Raw genomic sequence first — 16,801 nt, forward strand, 5'->3', positions numbered from 1 at the left:
TCTGTTGTCTCTGTCATTTCTGGGTTGGTTTTGATTGCATTTTCTTCTATCATGGGTCACATTTTCTTGCTGCTTTGCATGACTGGTAATTTTACCTTTTGTTTTACCTTATTGGGTAAAATTCTGTATGCTTCATTGTGGGACATGATTAAGTATCTGAATCAGTTTGATCTCTTCAGGTTTGGGTTTTAAGCTTTGTTAGACAGGACCAGGGCAGCAATTAGTCTAGGGCTAGTTTTTTCCCCACTACCGAGGCAAAAACCTTTTGAGTACTCTACCCAATGTTCTCTGAGTTAGATTTTCCACATTGGTTGGTAGGAAGAACTATGCCTGGCTTTGTGTGAGCCGTGGGGTTTGTGTTTGCCAATTATTAGAGTCTAATCCTTTTGGGTTATTCCATCCTGGCCTCTGGTAGTTTCCTCACGTGGATGCTGATGAGTCCTCAGGTGAAAGCTTCAGGGGGACCAGTTGCAGATCTCTAATTCTCTGTGCAGCTGTCCAATTCTCTCTCCCTCTCCTGTCCTCTCTGCAAATTCTAACTGCTTTGGCCTCCCTGGACTCAGCTTTCTCTCTTCACCGTCGGCTGGCTCTACCTGCACTATGTCCTGGAAAACCTCTCCAGAGTAGGAACCCGGGGCAATCCTTGGGTTCACTTTGTTTCCCATCTCCCAAGGATCACTGGCCTTTGATGCCTGATGTCTGGTGTCTCGAAAACTGCTGTTTTTACAGGTTTTTTTTTTTTTTTTTTTTTTTTTTTTGGCTTTTTAGTTGTTTTAAATAGTAAGATAGTAAATCTGGTCCATGTCAATATCTCTGTTTTAAAAACAAAAAGGTGACCAGGCATGGTGGCTCACACCTGTAATCCCAGCATTTGGGAGGCCGAGGCAGAAGGATTGCTCGACCCCAGGAGTTCAAGAGCAGCCTGGGCAATATAGTGAGACCCCCACCTCTAAAAAAAGAAAAGAAAATAAATTAAAATAAATAAAAAGTGAGGGTCTGTAGCTTGTTTCAGTTTATACGGTGAGGTATTAGTGGAGCCAGAACTAGAATCTAGGCATCGAATCAAAACCTGGTGCCTTTTTTGACATTGCCTTCTTAAAAAAATTTTTTAAAATAACATTGCCAAAACAAACAAACAAAAACCACTTTGCTATCCCTTTAAACCTTGTGGTTTAATTTTAAACAATTTTCTGCTGAAAATTTTTGTAAACTGGATTACATATCCATGCCTTCTTGAACAGTAGTTTGAACATATTTGAACCTTTTCATTATTAACATTACTTCTTCAGGGGTTGTCAACCCTATCTGACCCAAATAATCCCAATTTTATAAAATAGTTTGATATGCTCCTTTTATCTCCAAGAGTCTGAGCGTTTGTGGATGATCAGGTCAGAGTTGCTACACATTTTTGTTCAGTTGCAATGGGGTAAAGGTGTATCATGAGGTGCCCGCCCTATTCTTTCCTGCCCCCATTGTATAAAAGCAGCCCTACCTCTTCCTCCTCATTAGGGTCAACTGCCTCTGCCAAATGGTGCCTTCTTGATTTCAGGTCCCTATATACAGAGTTCACAATGCCCTGGGTGGCAGCCATAGCTTATAGTTTAATGGAACTCCTACTGTGTGCCCTGGCAAGAATGTAACCCCTTAGAGAACTAGGACCTCCAACCCTCTAACAGCAAGCACAACATCCCCCATGGGGTCATGGGGAGGGAGGGCTAGTGCTTCTACCCCTGGGTTCGTGGACTCATGTATTCTTACTGGGAGCACAGCATCATACAGAGGTTCCTGATTTAACGTGTGCACTACATCCTGAGAGATGACACTAAATCCTTCAGGGAGTGGCCTCTGCGCTGGTGCTTCATCTGTGCTTTCAGAAGGCACTTCCAGTATTCTGTGAGGCTGGTTGCTCCTGACCAGTGTAGGATGCAATACAACCAGTGGATTCCTTGGTCCATGGGTTCACCCCCAGACCTTTACTGTAAAGTTGGTGCCCTGGTTGGGTGTGGTGGTGTGTGAGATCCTGTACCTGTGGGTTGGGCATTCTGTAAGGATAGCAATGCTGGCTGAGGCTCTGCAAGCAGGAAAGATAAGCCCACACCTTGTGCTATCCCTGTGAGGAGCAAACCACCGGCCCTTCCAGGAAGGAGGGAATCCGAAGTAGTTGGTTTGCCACCAGGTGGCCAGTTAGTCTCCCTGAGGAGTACCTTGTTTAGTCTTGCTGACAGGTTAGCCATTCATAGGCATTCGGTAGTGGGATTGATGTAAGTGCTATCCACCTGTTAGGTGATGCTTCACACGATAGGTTAGCGGAAATTCTTTTATTCCCCCTCAAGATCTGCCCTTCACCCTTCTGCCTCTGCTCTCTGCCCTTTAGGAGGCTGGCCCTGGGCCCTGGAGGTTTGGTCATTGGAAGGCCCCAGTAGATCAGAGAGCAGGAGAGAGCAGTTCAGTATTTATTCCATGAGCTCCCTCCCTTCCAAGCCATGGCTTTGCAGAGGCTGTGCCATTAACCAAGGGCCACAGGTGCTGTGGAGCAGCCCTCTTCTATAGCTCCCAGTTCCCCAGGATTCCCAGTTAGGGATGCTAATGGCCTCCCACTGTCAATACCCACAGAGTGCTGCTTCGGCCTCCCCTGCTGGCCCCTCTGATCTCCACTTTGTGAAGTGGCTTTACATCCAGGCTGTCTTGAGTCACCCTGTCTGAGGATGCCATCTATTCTTCCAGGACCTCAATAGACACAAGTCAGTCATTTTCTTTTTTGCCTTTTAGAATGAGTTGAAGACAGCATTTCCATCTTAATTCAGCTGCCCCAATTCCCTGATTAATCCTGTGGGCCACCTTAAATTGGGCAGTCTGGGAAGGTCTTTTAGAAGCAGTGAGGTTGAGGACCTTAACCTGGAGGATGAGGAGGGGCTTGCTGTTCAACGCTCTGAGAGCAGGAATGCAGGTAGTGAGGTGGTAGGCAAGGGCAGAGGCCCAAGGGGCCAGTGAGCTTGGCTTTTTCAACACCTAGAAGCTTCTGGAACATGGCAAACAATACACGCAGTACTATTAACATAGGTGGTGTGCAGTTTACCTATATGTCTGTAAGAAATGTAGTGCTGGCCGGGCGCGGTGGTTCACGCCTATAATCCCAGCACTTTGGGAGGCCGAGGCGGGCGGATCACAAGGTCAGGAGATCGAGACCACGGTGAAACCCCGTCTCTACTAAAAATACAAAAAATTAGCCGGGCGCGGTTGTGGGCGCCTGTAGTCCCAGCTACTCGGGAGGCTGAGGCAGGAGAATGGCGTGAACCCGGGAGGCGGAGCTTGCAGTGAGCCGAGATTGCGCCACTGCACTCCAGCCTGGGCTGGGCGACAGAGCGAGACTCCGTCTCAAAAAAAAAAAAAAAAAGAAATGTAGTGCTGACTTGCAAGAGGGTGTTGACCTCTTTTCAGAATAGAGTGTCCAGTTTGCTTAGCACAAGTACTTTTAATTCTATTGAGTATACACTAGACTTTAGCACAGAGCCAAGACTATCGCTGTATAACCATAACCCCCGGCCATCTCAGGGGTTCCCCTCTGAATTAAGGGAAGGAGAAGGAATATGTTAGCCAGAGACTCTCAACAGTTCTAAACGGTGAGTATCCACAGAAATTAGACAACCGGAAGATATCCACAGAGTGACAGGGAAGATGGATATAACGTATTTTTCCAAAAAAAAAAAAAAAAAAAAAAAAAAAAAAAGGTTGTGGAGTTATCAAATCACAAAGATCTGAGCTACTGGTTTGTTGTTTTTATTTAGATATTACAGGAGTTAGCGGAAGAGTTACCTGGGACCCATTTAGGACATGAATATGCCTGGTAGGAATCTGAACCCAGCCTGACTTCCAGCAGTTCTTCCCTTTCCTGCCAAGACTTGTGAGTGCCTCTCATTCTGTTCTCTGAACCCAGGCTGTACCCCAGAGCCTTCTTGCCTCAGCCCTGTGATTTAAATTTTCAGCAGAATCGCAGTACAGGTTAAGGGTGGCGCATACTAGATCATAATTTTTGGCCAAGTTGTGCGTCTAATACAGAATTAAGTCATCAGTTCAACAAGACTTGGAGTTCATTTTCTCAATCTTTCCCATTCGTTATAGTCTCAGTTTTCTCAAAAGCCCTCTGTAGGCCAGAAACAGTCTTACCATTTTTGTTTCCCGCACCTAAGTCCGGCAGGTAAGAACCCGTGAGAAGATTCTAAGAGGCGTAATTCTTCTATTTGGCGCAATCTCGACCCTGCCTCTCCGAATGTGAGTGCGCAGAGGTCGCTTTCCGCCACCAAGCGGCGCTAATCCACCGCCTAGGACAGACCCACTAAGTTTTCCCACAGGATTTGAAGTTTTGAACTTTTACAAGTGTCAGAAAGGTTAATTCACAAGTTTAGAGTAATGCGCTAAGGCACGAGTGGTGGGTGCTCCAGCCTCGGGTGGGCTGCAGAAGGCGCGCGGTGTCGCTGAGCGCCCCTCCGACCTCTGGGGGCCACAGTGCGGACTTGCGCTGGGGAAGCTTCAGAGGTGCGCGCGGGGGCGGGTGCCGGCGCCCCGGGCAGGTGAGGGCAGAGGGGCGCGCTGCGCGTGGGATCAGCCTGGCGCAGACCGGTGGCTCGGAGGAGCTAGCGCCTTCCTCGCCCCCTCCCCCTCGCCGCGCGGGGCCAGCCCGGCCGCTCCTCCCCTGGGTGGGTCCCCGCTCCTTTTCTGGCAGGGTCTATTTGCATAGAGGAAACTGCCCAAAGTGGCCGCTGCGGAGGAGCTGGCGGCGGCGAAGGGGGCGTGCGCGGCGATCCGCTGCTACCCGGCGGCTAAGCCCCGCGCCCGCGGACCTCGTGCCTTGGGCTGTCCCGCCTGCTTCTCTTGCACTCAGCCTCTACCCCAGCTCAGCACCGCCCCCTCGGAGAGTCCACGCGCGACAAACGCGCCATGGGCCCAGGCGAGCGCGCCGGTGGCGGCGGCGACGCGGGGAAGGGCAATGCTTCGGGCGGCGGCGGCGGCGGCGGAGGGCGCTCGGCAACGCCGGCCGGATCCCGGGCGGTGAGCGCGCTGTGCCTGCTGCTCTCCGTGGGCTCGGCGGCTGCCTGCCTGCTGCTGGGTGTCCAGGCAGCCGCGCTGCAGGGCCGGGTGGCGGCGCTCGAGGAGGAGCGGGAGCTGCTGCGGCGCGCGGGGCCGCCCGGCGCCCTGGACGCCTGGGCCGAGCCGCACCTGGAGCGCCTGCTGCGGGAGGTGAGCGTCGGGGCGCGAGGCCGGGGCGGACCCGGGTCTGTCGGGCTGAGGGTGGAGGAACGCTGGGGGCCGGGGCAGCGTGCGGGTCGCTGGGAGGAGGGTTGCCCGCCGGCTGCGTGTGCTCGGGGCCATCCCAGAGACGGGCGCGTCTGCGCCAAGGCGGAGGCGGGGGGTGCCGGCCCCAGGGGGTTTTGCGGTCTCCGCTCCGGCCTCAGGGTCCCGTGCCAGGCAGGCGGCCGCGGGAAAACGGAAGGAGAGACCAGGGACTTTGGAATAACAGACCTAGGGTCAGTTTCCACGGGGTGTGCGCTCGGACACGCCGCTTCCCGCCGGCGTCCGGCGTCTGGGATAAAGATGAGGCTCGTGGGAAGTGTCTGGTGACTGTGACCAGTAGCACCTACTGTTACTAACCAACGCGGATACACCTGGGGAGGCGGTGGTCACAGCAGAGGAAAGCCTCAGACAGGCTCAAGGGCTGGGCCCCGCCGTGCTCCGGTGCGTCTCCAGCAGCTCAGGCCCCAAGGCTGAGCCATCACCGGCGCTCTGAGTCCTCGGGGATGGGGGTGGGGACACCACATGAGCTAGTAGGATGAGGGGAAGGAGAAACAGTCGGGGGTAGAGGACCTGCATCAGGCGGTGCCATCTGGGGTATGGGCTCTCAGGACATCCCGAGTTTCCCGTCCCTTACCTGGAATCGCGACTTCCACAGCTTACTTGAAGGCTCATATGAAGCTCTGTGACACTTCTAAGGGTTAAGATTGCTGCTGTGTGTCTTCAAAGAAAGGGCCACATTGGGTCCTCAAAGCCCTCACCCAACGTGTTGGTCAAAGCCTCCATTTTTTGTGCGGCAGTTCCCCTCCCCACAAAACTGGACAGGCCCTGGTGGGCTGGCCAGAGCCTCCCCTGCCAAGCCTTCCTCCTCCTCCTGGGATAGATGGCTGCCCCAGACCCCAAAGTCACTGCCCAAGGGGGCGTCCTCAATTGCTGTGTGAAAGCAGGCAGGGTTTCAAGGTGGGAGAGGGAGGCTCCAATTCCCTAGACTCTGCCAATTCCCTAGACTCTGCCCAGCTGGGATCTGTATTAGTATGTCCAGCTGTGTTTCCAATGTTGCGTTCCTTTGGACTCTGAAGGAGAGTGGAAGAAGGTGTGCCACACCTCCTTGTTCACCCCACCTGTTTCCTAGTCACTTTAATTTCAGCTAGGATCACATCTCTTCTAGGTGGGTTCTGGGTAAAATTGCTGCTTCATGAAATGATTTCCTCTTTTCCGCTTGCAAGGGCCTGCAGGCTTCAGAACTCTCTCTCAGCCCTGCTGGCAGCTCCTGGCGATGGTTTCATAACTGCCGCCCATTAGCTTTTGGCAAATCCCTGGAGACCAGGGTGTTGAACTGATTTATGGAGGGCCAGTCAAGTTTCTACCTGTTAGCGCTATAAGTGCGGCTGCTCCTTCTCATAGGAGGCCTCTCTTATTTGCTAAAAATAAACCGCAAGCCCTGATTGAGTAAATCAGAAGTCCTGATACAACCATTTTACAAGGAACTACAAATTGTGTCTATTTTAGGAGGGAGGGGCATCCTGGGCCAGCAGCCGCTGCTGGGAAATGTTGATTCTGAAGTCCTGAACTTCAGCTGGCAGAGACTGTGCAGTTGCTCTCCCAGGCTGCCCCCAGCAGCACTGAATTTTACCTGGGTGAACTATACTGCGTGAACAACGAGTTATTGGATCGGGTGTGTTTCTCTTTCTCTCTCTCTGTCTCACTCGCTCTCTCTGTCTCTCTCTCTCTCTCTCTCTTTTCTTGATTAGAAAGGCAAAAGAAAAATTTAGAATCTAGGGAACCCTGGATTCTGGAGAACTTGCTGTGCCATTCACACATGGTCCTACTCCCTAATCCCTGCTGGGTAGCTGAGGCACATGCTATGCTAGGAGTGTAAACTGGTTGGGTTTTCCCACCAGTGGAGAGTCAGAGATGGTGCAGTATGAATGCAGTTGGGGTCGAACTTCTGGTTGTTTGGGTGCCCCCTGTGAGACAGCTTCTCTCTCCTAGGGGTACCAGTCTGTTTCTGCTAGGAGCTATTCTTCTTGTAAATGTTACTGGATGGGAAATGTCCACAGCCTGGCCGGTGACAATGAGTTCCTTGGCTGGGAGGAGACCACCGTGGGAGGCACATACGGGGAGTGAGTAATTGACTCTAATTAGATGTATAGATACTTTTTCAAGCCGTTAGATATGAAGGCCAAATGTTGAACTGAAAATCTCAGAAGAAAAGAACATTTGTACTTGAAGCTGTTTTTCAGTTCTGATTTGTTCTCAGTGAAGCCCCTTTTAAGCCTGCGCTGAAGTAGTTGTGTATGTGAGTGTGCGAGCAGCTTGTCCTACTAACAAACTTGTTTCCAGAGAACCAGAGGCAGAAACCATTTCCAAATTAAAAGAAAAGACATCCTTGCCAACCATACATGGCTTTAATGTCAGGGGGAAAAAAGCCAACAAAAGCCACTGTTAATGTGGGACCCACCGTCGTTGTTCCCTTGGGAACAGAACTGTGAAATAACTTTTTCTGGGCCTGGCTGATGTGCCTGATAATGAAGATACAGAGGCTACAAGAAAGGAATATTCATGTCAACTCATAATCATTAAAGACCCTTCCTATGGCACACAAAGGAAGAGATAAACAAGATTTCTGAGTAAGAGCCATGAACGATCGTATCTTCAGTATGATGTGAAAATATTCATGCAAAAAAAAATCTAATATTTTCCTCTTAAAGTGCTTTAAATAGGTTGCCTAAGTAATCAATCCTCCCATCTCATACCTATAGTTACAATGTTATAAAAGCTTAAAACTTTAGAATACATGGCTTTCATAATACAGTAAAAAATGTAATGCAAGGATTAAAGAAATATTTAGTTGTATTCAGAGGAGACCATGCCAGCTTACAATGGATTTATTGTTGGCTGTTGGCCTTCCATTGTCCAGACCAATCAGTTTGAAAACAAGAAAAGCCCGGAGACTGGGAGTAAAGTTTACACACTTTCCTTCTCTCTTATCAACTCTATGTATTGGTTAAATACTGTCAACCCAGAGTCAAATGGAGATTTTTCAGCCTCTTTGGTGGTTTGTCTACTTGTCAGAGCTGCTCTCTGCTGTCAGTTTTAATTAAGATGCCTATTTTTGAATCCCATGGCACAACTGGAGATGCAGTGTAAATCATAGCTACATTTGTTTCCTTGACATTTCCTGGCTCCCAAAACAACAAAAAAAAGTTTCCTTTCAATGACTTCCTGGCATGCTCACTTTCTCTCTCTTTTCTTGTTTTTTTTTTTTTTTTTCTTGCAACAGTTTGGGAGAGCTTTATAATAATAGCAGCATATTTAGAATGAGCCAAGGATTGGGGCATTCCTTTCACAGATCTATTTTGTCGTTTTGGATTGGACTTTTCCACATTGGCTTTGAAGGTTTGAGGCCTGGCCCTGAGATGGGGAATCTGTAGGCTGAAGGAATTTTTCCTCGGGGGCAGAGCAGAGCAGACGGTACCTGAGGCTTCCTATCAGCAGAAGAGAGTTTGAGGCCTGGTCCCACCATTTACCAGCTCTGTCATCCAACCTCTTCCACTGCCTCTCCTCTGATGGTGTGCTCACAACTCCTCTGTATGCAAATATGATAACATATAGGAAAAGTACAGGATGGTAAATATGCTTTTGATGGCGAGTAACAGAATACCCGAGTGTCCTTACTTACCATACACTACAAGAGAAGCCTGGAAGATGGTCGGCACATCCTGGGTTTGTCAGCAACTTGGCCACAACTGGGTACCACTCAGTGTCTGCCATTCTCTTGTCCTTTCCTCGTGGTCACAAGATGGCTGCTGCAGTTGCGAACCTGTGTCTTCACCCAGGAGTAGCCTGGGTAGAAGGGAAGGGGCAGGGAAAAGAGCGATCTTCTTGAGAGGTTGTCTCTTTAGTTTCAATTCAGGGGAGAACTTTCCCAGCTTTCGGCAGTCTTATAGCCACGAGCCAGAGCTGGGTCACGGGGTCACCATCCCCCTGTCGCTGGCAAGGGTAATGCGATTGCCATAGGAGGCTTTGGCTAATCTTGACTCATCCCCTGAGGCTGGGCATATTGCCACTGGAACAGAATTGAGGCTTTGGTAGGAAGACTGGGCATGGCTACTGGGTAGCAACCAACAGAGTCAGCCAGTGCTGTAGAGCATTACCCCAGCGTCAACCAGGGACGTGGAATGTGACTCCAGTGTCATCCAGGGCTGTGGGGTGTTACCCCCACATAATCAGGCCACGGAGTGTTACCCTAGAGTCAGCCGGGGCCACGAGTGTTACCCCAGGGTCAGTCGTGGAGTGTTACCCCAGTGTCTGCTGAGGCCATGGAATGTTTCTGCTGTCACCCCGGAGGAGGATGGGGCAGAGTGGGGGTTCAGTCATCCACTGGCCCGCCTCAGTTTTCATAACTGGACCTTCCTTCCACTTTGGTGTTTCCCAAGCCCCACACTTTGGGAACATTCTTCAACCACAAAATTTCTGTCTCCTTTGGGGCTCTGCTGTCCAGCTGTGCTCCCAGCCACTGCTGAAGGAAGGGAAGGTTGATGGGTTTGGGATTCTCTCTGGCACAGTCCCATTCTTTGCAGTCTTTGGCCTTTAACCCTTGAGCGGATGCTGTTCCGCCCCCGAAGTGAGTGACTGAGAGTGGCACTCTAGGACGTTGCTTGCCAGCTTTCCCAGATCACAGCACAAGCAAAGAATAGTAGCACTTCCCCTCACTGCAAGAAGGGAAGAGGACACTAGGCTGGAGGTGACCAGCCACTCCCCAGCCCCCAAGCACCAAGGCAGTCAGTCTACCCAGAGACCACATATGGTGCACCTGCACCCACTCGGTGTGTCTGGGAAGCTCTGTTACCCACTCCTGTCCTGCCTTTCCCCCAGCTCCTTGGCTTTCTTAGCAGCCATATCTGACTGTGGCCTCCAAATCCCCTTCCAGAGCGGGTGCAGTTAGAGTTAGAGTCATGGTTGCCAGAGCAGGCTGTCCCTCCTTCCCTCACCAAGGAGCATCCCATTAACTTCAACCTTTCTTGATGCCTTTGGATGCTTTTACCCTCAAATAGCAATGTGACACAACTCCAAGATGGTGCAGCTTCAATTTAAAAGAATTCAGGCTGGGGCGCGGTGGCTCACACCTGTAATCTCAGTGCTTTGGGGGACCAGGGTGGGTGGGTAACTTGAGCCCAGGAGTTCAAGATCAGCTTGGATGATATAGCAAGACCTCGTCTCTATTAAAAAAAAAAACAACACCCATATATATATATATATATATTTGTATGTATTTATTTGTAGGTGTGTGTGTGGCCAAACGCAGTGGCTCACACCTGTAATCCCAGCACTTTGGGAGGCCAAGGTGGGTGGATCATTTGAGGTCAGGAGTTTGAGACCAGCCTGGACAACATGGTGAAACCCTGTCTCTACTAAAAATACAAAATTTAGCCGGGCATGGTGACACGTGTCTGTAATCCCCGCTACTTGGGAGGCTGAGGCGTGAGAATCGCTTGAATCCAGCAGGCGGAGGTTGTAGTGAGCCAAGATCATGGCACTGTATTCTAACCTGGGTGAGTACATCTCAAATAATAATAATAATTAGCTGTGCGTGGTAGTGCAAGCCTGTAGTTCCAGCTATTCAAGACACTGAGGGGTGAGGATTGCTCGAGCCCAGGTGTTTGAGGTTGCAGTGAGCCATGATTGTGCCACTGCACTCCAGCCTGGGTGACAGACTGAGGCTGTTTCAACAACAAATAAAAATAGGGTGAAAAAGCGGGGGCGGGGGGGGGATTAATTAGCTTGAGTAACAGAGAAGTCCAGGCTAGTATCTGTGTAGGCACGGCTCCAGGTGCCTGGATTTTGTTTCTTCCTCTTGGCTCCATATTTCTCAAGGATGCCCCCGCTTTCCCCGTAAAGTGCCAGGGATGCTTCCGGCAGCTCCAGATTCACATCCTTAGTGTTAGTTTCTGTTTTCCAACAGTCCCAGCAGAAATTCCCTAATTCCGTCTGATGGACCCATGTGGATTGCCTGCATGTATCAATACAGATGGCTGCGTCTAACGATGCGGATTACCTGTCCTGGTCACTGAGACCTGCAGGGTAGCCTCTCCGATGGGCCAGGCTCCGTTGTGTCTCTGTGTGTGTGTTCCTGTGTTTGCACGATCAACCCCACTGGAGCTCTAGGGACCAAGAAGCGAAAGCTGATCCCAAAGGACAGTTTGGAGTGTTGTTACTAGAAGAAGGGGGAGAGGACATGGGGCCGGTGAAACCAGTAGGTGGCCATCCAAGGAATAGGGTGAGAAGCTTGGGCTGTAAGCTGGAGCTGTGTTCTAGAGAAATTCCACCTCGATGACATGAAACTCAATGAAAGGATTTTTGATTCAGTGGGTGGCCAGTGGGTGCTTGTTCTGTAGAGGTTTATGTATATTGATAAATTTGGGTTTATCTGTGCCAGTATTGAAATCTGTGTTTCTCTGTATACACTGTGCTTACAAAATGTGAGCTTTACAAGTTACTTCAGATCCTAAAAATTGTCCACAACAGCCTCATGAGATGTACAGACAGAGGTTACTGCCGTTGTTTTACAGGGGGAGAAATGTCACAGAGGTGGAAGAGCACGCAGGGCCAGGCCTGGGCTCCCTTAGGTTTGCAGGCTGGCTTGGAAGAAGGGAGTGAAGAGGAGTAATGTCCGCGAACCCTGTGTGGGGGTTTGGCACTCAGTCTGGGACGGTGTGGGTGTGCCCAGGTCAGGCCACCTGCTCCCAGGTCCCTGTTCCTCTGCCCACTTTCATCAGCTTCCTGGGGAATGTTCTCATGGGGAGTGTTCTCAGAGGATGTCTCTGGCCTGGTTGGGGAGTCTGGGGAGTGCCCCAAGTCCTCAGGACCTGGAGTGGTGAGGTGCGTGTAGCTTGGGGGTTGTCACGCCTTGCTTGGTGCTTTTGGAGGGCTGAGTCTAGAAGAGGAAAATGCTGAGGGCTGGAGGGGAAGGCTCTAGACAAGGAGCCTGGGGGCCTCTCCGAGCCTCAGTTCTCTGGCTGTAAGGTGGGGCTGGCGCAGCCAGGGGTGCACTGTGAGCCCTGTGCCCCGCCGTCCTGTGCTTTCAGGGCCTCGCGAAGTGTGGATGTGATCCTGTGTCTTCAGAGGAGCCCTCTCTGCCCCACAGATTTCTAGGTTGCTCCCCTCTCTGGAAATAATTCTGAGCCCCTCCCTGGGGCAGTGGAGGGTGTTGGGAGGTGGAGATCTTCCCCAGAGCCCTCCTCCAGGCAGCTGCACATTGTGTTCTTGCCCCTTGACATGCCCATCAGTGCTCCGGCTCCTGCTGCCGCGGAGCTGTGGCTGCCTCCTTTACCTAGACTCTCAGGTCGGGAAATGGCATGATGGCTTGCCCATCCTTCCATCCTTCCATCCTTCTCTCTCCTCCCTTTTTTTTTTTTTTTTTTTTGAGACAGAGTCTCATCCTGTCTCCCAGGCTGGAGTGCAGTGCTGTAATCATAGCTCACGGCAGTCTTGGACTCCTGGCCACAAACAATCTTCCTGCCTCAGCCTCCCAAAATGCTGGGATTATAGATCTGAGCTACTGCACTTGTTCCCCCGCCCCCGCTTTTTAAAAAAAATAACCAAGCTATATCTTGATTTAGCATGATGAATGTTACTGAATAATCTTACCATCCTAAACCAAGGGCTATTTAACTTCTGGCATAATCCTTTCTCATGCATCCTGTGGACAGATATTTGCTCACCTAATTTTAACCACAGTAAACTGTACATCATCTTTAGGGTCATGTTTGATGACTGTATCGTATAGCCCATCAAGAAAATCTTGTCTATCCCATCAACAAAATCTGCATCCTACTATCAACATGGCATACAGCCTCCCCCTATTTTTGTTAGTGCAGATAGTGGTACAATCGGTGGTTTTGAGGGGAAAGTTTCTTTCTTCTGTTATTCTTTGGGATGTGGAGTAACTGGATACAGAAGGATGTCTTTCAGGCTTTTTCGTTTTTTTTTTTTTTTTTTTTTTTTTGAGATGGAATCTCACTCTGTCACCCAGGCTGGAGTGCAGTGGCATGATCGTGGCTCACTGCAACCTCTGTCTCCTGGGTTCAAGCGATTCTCCTGCCTCAGCCTCCCAAGTAGCTAGAATTACAGGCGCCTACAACCATGCCCAGCTAATTTTTGTATTTTTAGTAGAGTTGGGGTTTCACCATGTTGGCCAGGCTTGTCTCGAACTCCTGACCTCAGGTGATTTGCCTGCCTTGGCCTCCCAAAGTGCTGGGATTATAGGCATGAGCCACCTCGCCCGGCCTTGTTTTAATTTTAGAACAACTGAGTTTGAGACAGACAGGTTTCTCCTTCTGTGGTATTCAGAACCTGTGGGACCATTATGAAATTGTGCTTCAAGTTTTACAATGAGCAACATGGATTCAATATATCTTTTAGTTGAATTTTTAATTTCAGTTGGATTTATCATTGTTGTCGAAAGCATAAAGCAATTGATAACAAAGAAAGCCTTAAAATAAGTTATGGAAAAAGTTTGAAGGTTCATTTCAGAGTTAGGCCCCTGTATCGGTTTGGTGCGGAAACTTTCTTTCTTTCTTTTTGAGATAGAGTCTCGCTCTGTCACAGGCAGGTGTGCAGTGGTGTGATGATGGCTCACTGCAGCCTCGGCTGCTCCTGGACTCAGGTGATCCTTCCACCTCAGCCTCCCGAGTAGCTGGGACTACAGGTGAGCACCACCACAGCTGGCTAATTTGTAAAGTTTTTGTCTTACTATGCTGACCAGGCTGGTCTTTAACTGCTGGCCTCAAGCAGCCCTCCCACCTTGGCCTTCCAAAGTGTTGAGATTACAGGCATGAGCCACCACACCCAGCCAGAAACCTTTCTTGAGCAGCATTTAGTGGTGCCAGGCACTGCGCTTGGTCCTCACTGTGACTTCTCATTATGTGAACGAATGTAATTCAGTTTGGGAAAATTCTCCAAAGACCACACACCACCTCCAGCTTTCTCCCTCATGCAATTTTCATCATGAGTTGAATCAGGATTAATCTTTAAGTGTTGACATAGGCATTCAGAGAACATCCCTTCATCATGTCCAGAAACATATTTCAGGACTAAGCACAAACCTTTGGGAGAAAAAAATAAGTTTGCAGATGGCCTCTGAAAGTCACGGGTCGGCATACTCCTAGAGGCTATAGGACAAACAGCTGTGTGCGTCCCATGTGCGTCCCATGTGCGCCCTGGGCAGAGGATTCACATGTCCTCTAGTTAGTTTTTTTGTTTGTTTGTTTGTTTTTTGAGATGGAGTCTCAGTCTGTCACCCAGGCTGGAGTACAATGGCACGATCTCGGCTCACTGTAGCCTCCGCCTCCCAAGTTCAAGTGATTCTACTGCCTCAGCCTCTGGAGCACCTGGGATTACAGGCATGCACCATCACACCCGGCTAATTTTTGTATTTTTAGTAGAGATGGAGTTTCACCATGTTGGCCAGACTGTTCTCTAACTCCTGATCTCAAATGATCCACCCGCCTTGGCCTCCCAAAGTGCTGGGATTACAGGCGTGAGCCACCATGCCCGGCCTCATGTCTTTTAAGTTTCTTAACAGCCTCCTCTCTCTACAGCTGCTCTGCCGTGGGTAAGATGGGATCCAGCCTTCCAGAGAGGGGCAGCGATTGGCCCCTGGTGGCAGTGGGCACCTGAACCTAGGTGACCCAGTAACCTCACTCCTAATCCCCAGCCCTTTCCACAGCCTCATGGCAGATCTGGTGGAAACAATGATTTCGCTTTGAGCAGCAGCTTTTTCTGCGAGTGTGGACATCCTGGCAGACATCTGTAAGTGACGGATGTGTGGAGTGGCAGGGAACACTTCAGTCTTGGCCAGGCGCGGTGGCTCACACCTGTAATCCCAGCACTTTGGGAGGCTGAGGCCAGTGATCACAAGGTCAAGAGTTTCAGACCAGCCTGGCAAACATGGTGTCTCTCCTAAAAGTACAAAAATTAGCCATGCGCGGTAGTGGCTGTCTGTAATACCAGCTACTCGGGAAGCTGAGGCAGGAGAATCTCTTGAACCCGGGAGGCAGAGGTTGCAGTGAGCTGAGATCTCGTCACCACACTCTAGCCTGGGCAACAAAGCAAGACTCGGTCTGAAACAAACAAACAAGACTTCAGCCTTGAGGACACCCAGGTTCGCATCCCAGCACTGCTATTTTCCAGCTGTGTGACCTCGGGTAAATGAGTGTTTTTCCAAAGCTCAGTTTGCCCATCTATTAAACAGGGATTATAGTACTTGTCTCACAAAGTTTCTGTGAGAATTAAGGGGATGTATCCCAAGCGCTCAGCCTATCGTGCACACCCTGAACGTGGCTGCTGCTGTTAGAACTTTTTCTTTGACTGAATCTGGAAGGAATGTCTACATCTGTTTGCTAATCACAGGCAGTCCCATGGTGACATGGCTGACCTTAAGATTCTTTTAACACCGGGATTCTGCCATCCCGTTAAGGACATACAGAAGCAAAAAAGCTGTTAGCACATGTCCAGCCTCTGAGGCAAGGAGCAGAGAAATGTGAGTTGGTTGTTGAAGAAATGCAAAGACTGAATTAACCTCGTGACCCCATTTTTTGGTTTACCATTTGAGCAGACTGAGACTTTCCATTAATTTAAAAAAGTCATAATGATGACCAAAATAAAAATAAAATTATTCATGAAAATAAGTTTATGGATTTGTCATTGTGAAAGGGCACACAAACACCTCATCAATTTGCTTTAATTAAGAGAGTCTGCTGTCTCAAAAAAAAAAAAAAGATAGTCTGTTTTTGTAATCATGCAGTATGGCAGCAACACGGCGGAATGCTCATGGTTAACCTGTGAGCTAGAGGCTTCAACACATCTGCTTCGCTTCACATTGGTAAATGAGAAAATCTATTCTCCTGATGTAGCCACGGAATTTGGGGGCGGGGAGGAAAGGCGGTGCTTGCAGATGGGTAATGGCAACTTCTGAAATGGAATTTGTTTCCAACTCTGAGTTGTGAAACAAAGCATAAAGCAATTAGAATGTATTTGAAAAAGTATGTATTTGAAAAAGTTTAAATCTCCTCAACTTTGGGCCTCCTGGGAAGAACATCACACAAAAAATGCAGGATCTGTTCGTTGATTTAACTGTGCTTTAACTGCGCCTTTTTGTGTGATGCTTGGGCTGTTACCTCCTACAGCATCTTGTTTGCAGACCAGGGTTGTGATGCAGTCAAGAAGGGAAGATTCCTGTGATGTCAAGGGGACTAGAGTGTGTGTGAGCGTAAGCTAGTGTGAGGGTGGAAGTGTGTATGTGTGTGCCCAGAGTATGCATGTGTGTCTGTGTACATGGGTGTGTGTGCACGTGCCAGGCGTATGCATGTGTGCATATGTGTATACATGGGTGTATGTGTGCACATGTGTGCATGTATGCATATGCATATAAATATGCCTGTGTGTGCATGCATGTGGGTGTGTGCGTGTGCATGTGTGTGCGTGCATGTGGGTGTGTGCACGTGTGTGCATG

At 49.6% G+C, this 16,801-nt stretch overlaps 1 protein-coding gene across 1 annotated transcript in view; it reads left to right on the forward strand.

Moving 5' to 3' along the window:
* The first annotated feature begins 4,764 nt into the window (after positions 1-4,764).
* LOC105484024 (collagen type XXIII alpha 1 chain) overlaps positions 4,765-16,801 on the forward strand; it is a 365,477-nt gene continuing 353,440 nt past the window's right edge. The window contains exon 1 of the mRNA XM_011745185.3: positions 4,765-5,235. Coding sequence (XP_011743487.2) covers positions 4,936-5,235 — 300 coding nt within the window. The 5' untranslated portion in view covers positions 4,765-4,935. The remainder of the gene's footprint in view (positions 5,236-16,801) is intronic.

Source organism: Macaca nemestrina, chromosome 6 (genome assembly GCF_043159975.1).
Source record: "Macaca nemestrina isolate mMacNem1 chromosome 6, mMacNem.hap1, whole genome shotgun sequence".
NCBI classification, from domain to species: domain Eukaryota; kingdom Metazoa; phylum Chordata; class Mammalia; order Primates; family Cercopithecidae; genus Macaca; species Macaca nemestrina.